The sequence below is a fragment of the Empidonax traillii genome, unplaced genomic scaffold, assembly GCF_003031625.1.
Source record: "Empidonax traillii isolate 1590-97213 ecotype Southwest subspecies unplaced genomic scaffold, ASM303162v1 scaffold589:size398478, whole genome shotgun sequence".
NCBI classification, from domain to species: Eukaryota; Metazoa; Chordata; class Aves; order Passeriformes; family Tyrannidae; genus Empidonax; species Empidonax traillii.
Window position 1 is genome coordinate 260,875 of NW_020955782.1, and position 12,741 is coordinate 273,615.

Genomic DNA, 12,741 nt, shown 5'->3' on the forward strand with positions numbered 1-12,741 from the left:
CTTAGTGAAGGAGGAAAGAGTGATGACTGAGATTGTTCTGCTTAACTGATTTCTAAAAACAGAGAAGTTGGTTGCTGGCAAGTCTGAGTAAAAAGAAATGAAGGGGACAATCCACTAAGAAATTAAACTTAGAATCACAGAATCACCAAATGGTTTGGGTTGGAAGGCACCATTAAGATCATGTTTCAACCTCTTTGCCATGGGCAGGGACACCTTCCACTACGTTGGGTTCCTTTAGCTCAGCCTTTATTACTTCCAGGGACTGAATGTTCACAACTTCTCTGGGCAACAAGAAGTCCTTAGATATGGCTAGGAGTTGAATAAAACACGGAGACCAACTATCAGTCTAAAAAGTTGACCCAGGATCAAGTCAGTGACCTGCAGGAAAGAAACTCTGCTGACCTGACACTTACTGGGAGCACTAGGAGACAGAGTTCCTCCTGAGATGAATTACTGTTCTTGGTCCTCCAGACTGTCCTTTGACTGACTGACACAGATATGCCCATTCAACAAGCCACTTAATGCATCCACTGTAACAGATCTGTAGGGCTCCATACAATAAAAGGATCCTGTATGTTCAGGTTACATACTGAGTGGTTAAAGTAAGATGTTGTGCAGATGCTTTCATTTTCTCATGAACAGGTGAGAGGACAGTCCTCAGCATGGTATAATAAAGTGATGTAGAATTTCATAAAGAAGCTTCTGAAATACTTCAGAGATAATTAATGCAAGAATACTTAGAATAATGATTCTTAATGACCTACACAGTATTTGTCACAACTGGATCTAAAAACCCTACTGTAATAATATTTATTTCTTTATTTCTACCGTATTATTTGTTTAGCATTTAAATTAAAGAACTATGAGACACGAGATACAGAGCCACAGTATTATGAACCATGAGCTCCTTAAAGCTGGGATGGACAGCCACATGCTTTACAGAATTTTTACTACCACAAACACTAGTGGAATAAAATAATTACATTAATGATAGTGGCATAATCCTTGAGTGACACAGAAGTAAACAATGACAATGGGAAGCTGGCATGCTGGTAGTTTTTATGGAGGAAGGTTCTAGGGAGGATAGTTTTTGTATAAGAAAAGAGAACAGCATTTTCAAGATATATTTGCAGAAAGTTCTTTTCAATTTTTCTGAGCATATATAAACTGCGTGAAGAGCTAGAACAGAGCTAGACAGTTTGTCTTTCCTCTTTTCCATGAAATTACTTGTTCCCTATAATAACTGCTGTATGTGCACCATAAAAAATAGAAGTCTGAAGTACCCATGTATGCCAAACTAGTCATTAGGACTGTAAAAGTCAAAAATATGTAATGGTAATGTGTCTCATCATAGGTGACACCTCCTGTGATGCAGCTGGAATTTCAGTCCATGTAAAACAGAATATTCTACATTACAGCTGAGGGATAAAACTGCTTGGTATTATCATAGCCTACACAAATCTTATTAGTTATCACAGCCCAGTCCTCAGAGAAAAAAAACCCCTCTTCTACTTCCTTTTCTTCCAAGTCTGTCCTTAGTGTATTTCTTCTCTTGCCCAAAGAAATTTAAGCCTAGACTAAAGCTGATCAGACACCAGTGCCATTACATGTGTTGGTTGGTCAATCTTTGCAATGTGCATATTCTTTCCCTTTCAGAGTCTTCCTAACCACCTGCTTGGCTGTTACAACAGCCCTGTTTTGAAACAGATCTATATTTTAACATCATCGAGCTTGTATGAAATGGAAGTAATAAATACACTAGTATCAACCACATCACCACCTTCAGGGTTTTTTTTCAATGCTGAGATGAAACCTACCTAATAAAAGGAGAAAATTATAGGCAGAATACATGAACATGCTTATGGTCCTAATCCTATAATCAGTAAATTCTGTCCTTGAGTTCAGTATTCAGAGAGATCCCGAATTTAGACAAGCTCAGTAAAAGAAGATGCTTGCAGGAGAAAAGCATAATGAAAGTTTACCAACAGCTAAATTAACCATTAACCACTGTCAATGGCTGTAGCTCCCTATGTTTTATCAGTGTCTACAGCTGTGGCTAAGTACTGCTGAAAGCCGTATTTAAAGATTAGCCTGCTCAGTATGCACAGGATGAATTACTACCCAAAGTGATAATCAACACTCCTAAAAAGGGAACTGTTTTCTGGGTTTTCTCCTCTCATAGCTATGAAATATATTCTTTCATTTGAACTGGCAAGAATATTTCCCAGGCTTCTCCTTTCAAGCTTCATTTTAAGGTCACCACTGCTTGAAAAAAATCAGCAGTGATAAAATATCAAATTGTGTTTGGAAGTGAAGCAATGCAGAGAAGAATTGGAATGTAAATTAATAAAAATTATATATGAATTAAATAAGCTGTGAAAAAAGGTCTGCAGAAAAAATCTTAACATTGGTAACAAAACACAATTATCTACAGAAAAGAAGCAGGAAATTATTAAAGGTTATCAGAAAGAAATTATTTACATTTCACTTATGTGAATTTAATTTTATAAAATGAACAAGCCATTTTAATGAAGTCTGCTGTCAAATGCCTTTAATTTGGATTCATATAACTTGACAATCTAGGTACAGTAGTTAATCGTTAAAAATTAGCCCCATGATTGTGAATTTGATGTAATTATTGAATCATTTGTTTTATATCAGAGATCCTAAAAGGGGAAAAAATTCACCTGAAATTCTGAAAAAAATATTCTTCTGACAAAGTAAAAAAAAAAAAAAATCAAATCTGGAAACAAAAGTTTTCCATTTTGACTTATTAAAGACATAGCAGTGCGTAGTTGACATTAGATTCATGCCTAGAAAATATATTAACTGGGGAGTGCATTTTTTATGATGATCACTGCCAGATCCAGTAACCAAAATGTCAAATGATACTCCGTTGACAGCCAAGGCAGCAGTAGGAGTAGGTGACATTGCCCTCTGCTTTCTCTGCCATTGGAATCTTGTTATTCCAGCTGAGATTTCACAGGGCTGCAGGAGGGGGTGGGTGCTGTGCCCTTCGCTGATGCCCTAGAAAATAGCAAATATTTCTAGTGCCTTGCTAGCATCTGCAACTCATGCTGGGACACAAACATGGTTTTCCAACATAGTTGTCAGAACACTGTAATTTACAGTCAGATTCTGTGTACATCACTAAAGAAAGAGATGGATATATCAAACAGGCAGATGGAACTCAAAGAAACTGAGACAAAAAACCATAAAAACAACAGTAATGATAATCAGAAAGGATAAGCAAGCAAAATAGAAGTATCTAGGTAAAAAATATATCATTAAGTCTTTAATTTAATCATAGTAACTTCAGAGCTTCAATGTGAGCTAGACTTTGTGATAAAAGAAATGAAAAGACAATGGTATTATAAGCAGATCATTTTAGCTTCTCTGAAAGATATCTTAAGTATTCATCACTCATTATAAAATTAAACTGTCATATCCTATAATGACTTAGAGAGTTCAAACTAGAAATATTCCAGTGTTGAGCACTTTGCAAGTTTGACTTTCTTTGAAGTACATTTGAGTTTAATTGCAACAGAACCTTCAAAGAGCTCACTGTTGGACTACCTATTGTGAAAAAAGGCCAAAAGGTAGCTCTTGGCATGATCAGTTAATAAACTTTATGTCCCAAATCCCTAGAACTTCCTGGTCACAATTCTAATCAATAGAGTAGAAATGTGGGAACAATGCTGCTAAACATCGAAAAGCTACCTCACAAAAAGGGTGGAATTAAAATCTTATCCAGTATTGCAGAATAATTTTTGCCACTTTCTCTTGTCACTTCTTTCATTACAACCTAATTATTTCAGATCATTTTGACTGAATGTCTACAGAATCCCGCTTACTCATTCGTCACAGTCACCCTCAGAGAGCAGCATGCCATGACTTGTAAGTCTTATTAGTATTAATGAGATGTGAGTATGTAATTGAATTATTGTTGGTGTCTCATGGTCAGACCCCCGTAAAAAATACATTCTGAAAATGATGACCAGAAGAAGGTGACATTCCATCCTTTTGTCAACATTCTATGTTGAATCTCCCAAACAAAATTTCACTGAACAACCTCTAGGATAAGATCAACATTCAGATATTCACAGTTTCTCAAAGTGACAAAAATAAAATCTTACCATACAGCAACTAAAAATCATCCTAACACAAGGTGAAATGGGAATAAATCAGGGTCACCAGTTCACATCTATGCCTGAAATCTTACATGAAAATGTAGAGGTTAGTGTCTAAGAGTGACAGAGATGCTGTAAGGAAACTGTGCCCTCAGTCCTGGTCTTTTTGTTGTTTTTCTGATCTTGCCAAGCAATTCTACACACATTTGGTTTTAAAATTTTAAAGACGTTCACTGTGCGTCACATGAAGACTGGATGGTAATAAATAGCTCCTGGTATTTTATTTTTTTTAAAGGACCTACACTATGACTGCCAGTTTATTCTTATGACTGGGAGGGGACTCATCAAAGAATAAAAAATGGATTTTTTGCCAATATATTCCTTACTGTTGCTTTTTTTGTGTTATTTCCACATTATGTAAGATAGTCCTGTCATCTTGTACCTACCTAATGTTTCAGAAGAAAGCCTAGTAAAACTTTCCAAGCATCGAATGCTTCTGAATCGAAATCAAAGCTAAACAGATGCCATCAGAATCAAGAAGATCATAATTTTGCTCTTCAAAATATCCAGACATGAAAGTGGGGAACTGAACTAAACATTCTACACTGGACTTTGTAACAAAAACATTTTAAGGTTTTGTAAAAATTCCCTTAGAGCACAGAAATAAAGGTTTCTAGTTATTTTTAGGTCTTGGTTTTGTTTGTTTGTTTTACCTTGTCAGAACTAAAATATTAGTTATAGAAGTATTCTTGCTTAATCAAAATAACAAGAATGTATATAAAATGTAGTTTCAATTTAAAACAGCAAACTCTCAGAAGTTCAGTTACATAAGACAAACTGCAACAGACATATTTGTGTGTCAAATTTGCCTAAAATACAAACAACAATGGCTCTCTCACTGTGCAAGACCTTGTAATGTAGCTCCTTTTTCATATGCTGCATGCCTTTTCATATCTGGAAAATAGGTGCTATAGCACTTTGTTAGATTATAAAATTTATTACTATCAGAACTAAAATAGGAGCCAGCAGTGCTATTAACTTTCTTGTTTTAGCTGAAAACCCACAATGTTCAGAAATGCTTTTATCATATTTCAGCATTTTCTAATCTATTTTGACTCAAGTGACCACTCTCCCAGCTGTGAAATCTATGCTGGCTGACACCCCTTCTGTCTCTCAATCCCATTAACATGTGCCCATATTGCAAACAGAAATTAAATATTAATTCCTTTTCGTGTCACCCCTTTGGCATATCTTGCATACCTCTGCCCTCTCCCACAACGTTCTAATTGCCATAGCAGCATATCTTACACTTTGGGAAACACTATCAAACTCCAACGCAGATTACAAGCAAAATATTCTTCACTGCACCGCAAGCAAGCCTGATTTTAAAACAAATTCAAAGCACAGTACGTATATACTAATAGTTTCTTTTTACTCACAAGAGGTTCTGCCATGATGATGCGAATCTTGCGTTCAGCCAGGGTGGTAAAGTTAACAAACAAGCTCTTCAGAACATATTCGCCTGGTTTGCTGTCTGGGTCAACATTGATGGGCAACATGGCTGGAGGTCCTTTTTCTCTCTGTGTACCAGAAACAGGTGGGACAGGTGGCTTGATATATCCGTTACCAACTGGAGAAGCTGAAATGTAGAAAAGACACATTTACTTTTGGGTAATTCAACGTGTCTTAACTCTTCCAGAGCACCCCAATAGCCTGCTATACTGTCAAAGTAAAAAACTGGAGACTAATTGCTAATCAAAGAAACACACAATACATAAATACAACTTCCATGATACCATAGGTAAAAGACACATAATCTAACTGGAAGAGGAAATAAAAAAAGAAATCTTATGTATTAAAATGGTGTGGTGCTTACTATGCAGTGCATACTCAATCTTCTTTTCTTTTTCCCCACGGTAAGACTTGCTGGTACTTTACTATTTGAATAACATCCCCATTTCTTATCCTTTGCTTACAGGCCAGATCTTATTGCAGTCTTCAGCTGCCTAATGGAGTATAGCAAATACACCAATGGAGTATAGAAAACATGCCAAGGAGTCAGCCTCTTCTTTGAGCATGGTGACAGGACAAGAGGCAACAGACCCTAGTTTGAAATTTCAATTAGATATATGGAAAAAACTTCCACTGTGAGGGGGTGATTGAAAACTGATACCTGTCCACAGATACAGCAAAAACTCCACTCTTGGATACATGTGAAACTTGACTAGTCAAGGCCCTGAGGAACCTTCTCTAGAGTTTGTGAGTGAGCAGATGTGGAACTAATCATCTGCCAAGGATATCTTCCAATCTGAATTATCCCGAGATTCTGCGAGTTCCTCAGTATCAAGACACTGTGTACTAGACTGAGCTGCACTTACTGTTTTTCTGGGAACTGAAGGAAAAATAAACTGAAGCAATACAAGCCAAAATCTCATTAATTCACGTATTGCCATTTTACATATAAAACTGCCAACCCCAAATCCTCAAGCTCAGCTCCTGCTGGCAATAAAAGTCTTCAGGCAGGTACTGGTAGCACTGTCTCTCTGTTAGTTTTGCCAGAGACTTTAAAAGTAGCAGTGGCAAGACCAGCCACTATCCAATCTGAATGCAGTACATGTGTCACAATGCCCATGTGTGCTGCTAGTGACTGGGACAGAGGCGTTTTAATCCAATACAATCCATGGAAATATTGTGAACTAATACCATTACAGCATTCCTCCACAACATTGCATTCCAGAGTGTTACGTTATATGTTGCATCCAAGTTGAAAAGAAAGGAAGGGAGAAAGAACTACAATGACTGTTGCCTCACACCTAATGCCTTTGGCCTTTCCTTCGAGAAACAGAACTGCAACTAATATTGAAAGTAATTGTCAATTATTAATGACATGTGACTGTAATAAATAAGATTATTGATCATTCCTAAGTACTTTAACACTTCATGGCTGAAAAAAAAAAAAAATCCCCAAACATCCAAAATATTATGGTTTGAGAGTATTCAAGATACGGCAAAATCAGACCCCAAAATCATGCATTGAAAAATAAAAAAAAAAAGATGTCTTGGAGAAAAGAGAACATATTTTACTTTAGAAGAATAAGTTTAGAAGTTCAATATATAATTGAACATAGAAATGCTTTTCTTCATGTAGCTATTTTTCTGCCTTTGTAACACATCCATATTTTTCTTTGAAAATAACCACCAATTGACAAGGTATGGCATCACTCTTCAGCACAGCAGCACCAATTCTCCCACTGTGATAGATGTTTCCTGCTAGATTTGTTTCCTGCAAAGTTTCATTTGATTTTTGAGGGCAAAAGAATAATCACAGAATCTTCTTTGCATTATGACTCTTCACAAACAAACAAAAAAACAGTCATACATTTATATTACACAAAGCTGGTTCTAAAAATACACTGTTGTTCTGAATAATAATTTACTTCAAAGTACTGAAAAAAGAACCACCGGAGAAGAGTGTAAATTCTACTGTTCTTCTGTCACCCCCTAGGCTCTCCTAAAATTTAAGCATGAAGACAGTGGGATGAAAAGGATCAAATGCAAATTTTTATGGACTACTGAATATACTAGGCAATGGAAATATCTCCACAAATAGCTTTAGGAAGGAGCCGGACAGTATTTTTACAATTACAAATATATTTGCCAAATGTGTGGTTCTGACTGGCTCACATCTATCCATGAAATCAGTTCGATGGCCAAGTGCTCAGTCAGGAAAATTTTTTTGTGAGCAGTGAAACCAATTTTCTTAAGGATTTGTGCCCTTTGTGCGGCAAAAGCCGTGTCCTCCCCCCTGTCCTCATCCCAGCCGTTCCCAAGCTCCCTCCCGAGTGCTGTGCCCGGGCTGGGCAGGCAGGCTGCTCGCCAGCCAGCCTCTGCCAAGCACAACACACCCAGGCTGGGCCGCCTGCCGCTCGCTGGCCAGGCAGCCCTCCCAGACTCCCTCTGAAGGAATCTGCAGGAATCTAATCAAACACCAACTTGTCTTCTGTTCCTTAGGCAGTTTTGGTTTAAACTGGTTCTAAGTTCAAAATTTGCTATGAAGGGTCACATAGGGGGGATGTAAGGAAGGCAGGCAGGCAGGCAGGCGGTGTGTGAGATCATGTACACTTCACATCCTTACGAAATTAAGTTTAAGAAACCTTAGACACCCTACCTGGGAGCTGCCACCCTTATCTTCAATCACTGCGGCATTCAGCCAGGATTTTGAGACTGGAATTTAAATCCACATAGTCATTGCTAGTAGGAGGCCTTTTAACAATTATATTGCTAGATTTTTTTTTTTCCAGACATCCAATTTAAAAATCACTTATTTGCATACTGTAATAGAGAAATGCAATTATCTGTGAGATTTGCCAGTGCACCAAAAACTTTTATTCTAGCTCTTTTCTGAAATATAGGACTGTACAGCCTTTCACCCAAATACAGAAAAAGCATATCCTGGGGGTTAACATCTATCATTGCTACAGCAATTACAGCAGCTAGAGAAACGACTGACATATGACATTGATTTAGTTCAAATTTTTAAAAGACCATTTTGTAGCTGTTAACTCCATTTAAGCATCTTCAGTGTGAAAACTAACATGCCAACAGTGTGAAGGTTTGGATTTGATCATGAGTTGGTCATGAACTATTATATACAGGTTTGGCTTTCTAATGCATCTTTTCAGTTCTATTTGCATATGCTTGATATTTGCATCGCAAATAAGTGACAAGACTATCACTGACATCTATATTGATAATGTATGAGTTTTAACAGAATATAGTTTTTATTCCTAGACTGAGAGCCCTATAGACCTCACTACAAAAAAAGCTGCCTCTGAGACATAAAACTGGAAATCAAGGGCTCAAAATTTAAGAAATAGTTGCATTAAAGTCATCCCTGAATGGTCCCTTTATGTTGACACATTATAATGTGGGTCTTAAAAATAGCCAAAAAAAAAGGATGTTCCCAGTTTTGCCATCTATGCCAGTGAAACACTGCCCCATTAAACAGGCATAATTTTTGACATGAGGAATCACCACTTACAGTTTGCATGGATTTATGTAGAAGATGGGTGGGGTGGGGTGGGGTGGGTGGAAAGAATGTGTTATACTCGATTCGAGATACTGATTTCCTTGACAAATTTAGTTTTAACTACCTGATTTCAAAATAATAAATGTTATTCAAAGAGAGGTACCAGAACAGACCACAGAAGCATTTAGTTTGAAAATCTCCATATGGTAGGGTACTGCTTACCACACAAGTACTGAACTAAGCTAAGCCCTTCACCTAGAAAAAAGTAGCTCATTTCCCAGGAGAATGAGTGGTGATGCACATGCAGAAGACCTTGGTATATCTGATGCCCGAGGACTCTGCAATAGCAGGGAATCTACAGACAAATTTTATAAAGTTGTATACATATTAAAAGCTCCTATCCTAGGAAAATCTCTAACAAAGATTAACTATGCTTCATCAACTATAAGATATCTGTACCATTTTGGGGTGAAATTCTGTCTGAAACACATTTTCTTGTTTCCAATATGCCCTATTTTTCTACTATATGTGCATTAAGTTGTATTTCAAATTATACTCTTTTCCTATTTTCATTTTTTTTTTCATTTTCATACTATTTTCATTTAGTTCAGGCTATAACCATATTATTTTCTCAATGTTATGTGTTTTTAAAAAATTAAAAACAAGGAATAAATATTGAAGTAGCAATGCAATATTACACATAGTTGTTGTCACAACCATATGCTATTGCCGCAGAAAGGCTTTTTGACATAAAATATCTGCTGAATTTTTCCATGTATTGATCATTTCATGATCAAAGAAACAGCTGTAAGAATGTACAGTAGTTTTAGTGCACACACATGGTCAAAAACTGATAATGGGGATGAGTATGAAGTTAAATTATCATAACAGTCTCTGCTGTGATCTGCACCACAAATATTTCTCTTAAAGCTGTAAGAGGAACCAAAACAACCAAACAATCACAATGCACATGCCAAGAGTCTGTGCTACACTGGATACAACTTCGGCCACACACAGTTAGCAAATTTTCAGTATCTTTAAAAGCAGGAGAAACAGAGGTTGCATTTTTTTTTAGTAAACTGTCAAATTTACAGTTTAGCAACAATGAACAAACTAATAAAACAAATGCAAACATCTATTTGCACCATTTTCATACCTACCGAGCCCCTTTATAAAGCCGATCACGCTGGATTTTCTCCAACACGCTACTGTAATATCCATGAGCCTGTGAATACCTGAAATGTTCCACTCCTTTAGTTAGAAAAGTTAGAATCCTTCTCTAACTAAAATCGAAAAATAAATTAGTTGTTTCATAATCCTGTTTTATAATTCCTCACTACTTCTGAGAAAGACATTTTCCGTCCATTTCTTGGTTTTGTTTTTCAACAGACAAATGCTGAAGACCTACAAATGTGTGAGCTAGAGCAGGCCTCCGGATCAGCTCAGCCTTTCCATAACCAAAGGGGTAATTTTTAGCTTCAGCATATGATGATGACCACTCACAGAGTGGCTACATGTCTATATTTATCCACAAGTACATACTATGCTGACAGATTAGTGAAACTACTTCAGGCACTCCAAGAACATGAGACAGGATAATGGAGTTCGACATAAACAAACCGTGCATATCAAACAAATGTATTATCACACAATTCAAGCTGAAACCAACTAGTACGGAAATGCAAAGAAGACAAAAAACACAGGATGGGTTTTGTTTTGTAACTAAAGTCTTTCAGTCAAAAGCACATACAGTAAAATTCCTTCTGATAAAACCAACCCAGTATGTCTTCTTTTCCCATGTCAAGCATATGAGAAACCACATATCTTTAAGGATAAATGTATATCTGCTGCAGTGACTCTTGAGAAAATTTGCTTTGTTTTAAAACTTCAATTATAATATTAAAAGGAAAACACATTTATTAAATAAAGCATGAAGAATTTTATTTACAAGGATGTGGTTAAGTGCCACAAAAGGTGTTTTTTTCAACCTTTGAAAAAGATCATTTCCAATAAATTCGAGATTGATAGAAAATAAAAAAGGAAACTTTTGCTGAAAGTAAAAGTCTAGCAGATCCATTTTTATCTTGGTGAAATACACAGTAAGATTCCCAAGGAAAATATTATTCCAGCATGTTAGTAAAATGCAGTAATAGCACTAATTTAGCGTAAGCATTATTTTCATAATTAATTCGTCACAAATGTCTGCTCTTATTTGTGTTTCTGATTCTTTCTTAGGAGGACTTATAGTAAAAAATGAAGACCAGGAAGAATTCGTTGCACATCTGAGTCCCACCTTCATACTATTTGGAAAGTAAAAGTGTAAATTATGGTGGTATTGGTGTTGGCCTTACTCTTCACAGGAAAAGAATTTCATGCAATATAAATATTTCCCTATGTGTTTTGTTTACTGCTCCTTTTTCATTGTTTATTAAAAGAGTTGATACACCAGAAAGTAAATATGCCCCTTTTAAGATACTTCTCCCTGTTCTACATCTAAGTGAAAGGAGGTTGCAGCAATGTGGGGGTCACCCTCATCTCCCAGGCAACTAGCGACAGGACAAGAGGACATGGCCTCAAGCTGCGCCAGGAGAGGTTCAGCTTGGACAACAGGAGGAATTTTTTCACAGAAAGTGTTGTTAAACATTGGAATGGACTGCCCAGGGAGGTGATGGAGTCACCAGAAACTACTGGTGCCATGCTCTAGTTGACTTGATGGTGCTCAGTCATAGGTTGAACTGAATGATCTTAGGCATCCAACCTAAACAATTCTCTGATTCTGTGATTCTGTTCTCAACTACATGCTTACCTCAGTACAGTTTAAACTAATTATTAAAATGAATGCAAGAAAGCCTGTTTTTTTGACCTGTAGCAATTTCTAAGGTCTACATATAAGCTGCTGTATAAATCTACCATAAGTAACAGCACTGCAGACACAGATTTCCTTTTCTAGTGCTGGAAATCATTTATACTTCCAACTGTAGTGAGGCTGGCATGCATTACCCCAGGGATGGAGAGATCCGTAATAACCTTTTGTATATGCATGTCCCAGGCAGAAAATATCAATTGTGGAGCTTTGAAACTACACTTACCTGAACATACTACTGCAAAGCTTCCTCTATTTTAATAAAAAATGTAAAATAAGCAGTAAACAAAACACACAGGCAAATACCCATATTGCATGAAACTGATTCCCTGTGAAGGCTCATTTCCCTCAAGGTGAAGGAATTCTTTGAGTGAAAAACTCCCTCACTGACAGCAGTATGTAGACATGGACAATAGATACAGGCATATACAGACAATAAAAATATATGAGAGAGTCTATATGAAAAAAAGCTCAAACATATTTTCCCTCTCAGTAGAACAAGGTTGTTTCCAAAAATTGGAAATCTCAGTAAACATGTACTTTAAAATTCCAGGCATTGAAGACATTGTCTAAAACTGTTCAAGGAACTACTGGGAGAAGATACTCGGTTATTCTGTGCAGTTGTCTTGACACAAGAACATGACGTAAAACTATCACAGCTCACCCTGACTATCAAAAGCCTATTTACTAAAAATACAAAATTCTTCAGGAAGAGTTAC

General features: G+C 36.7%; 1 protein-coding gene across 8 annotated transcripts in view; it reads right to left on the reverse strand.

Annotated features, from left to right (window-relative positions):
* The window catches only part of FRY (FRY microtubule binding protein), a 235,081-nt gene that overhangs the window by 128,072 nt on the left and 94,268 nt on the right, over window positions 1-12,741 (reverse strand). For all 8 annotated transcript variants that reach the window (XM_027898290.1, XM_027898289.1, XM_027898285.1 and 5 more), the window contains one exon: window positions 5,570-5,769. In XM_027898290.1, the coding sequence (XP_027754091.1) occupies window positions 5,570-5,689 (120 nt within the window). In that variant the 5' untranslated portion in view covers window positions 5,690-5,769. The remainder of the gene's footprint in view (window positions 1-5,569; window positions 5,770-12,741) is intronic.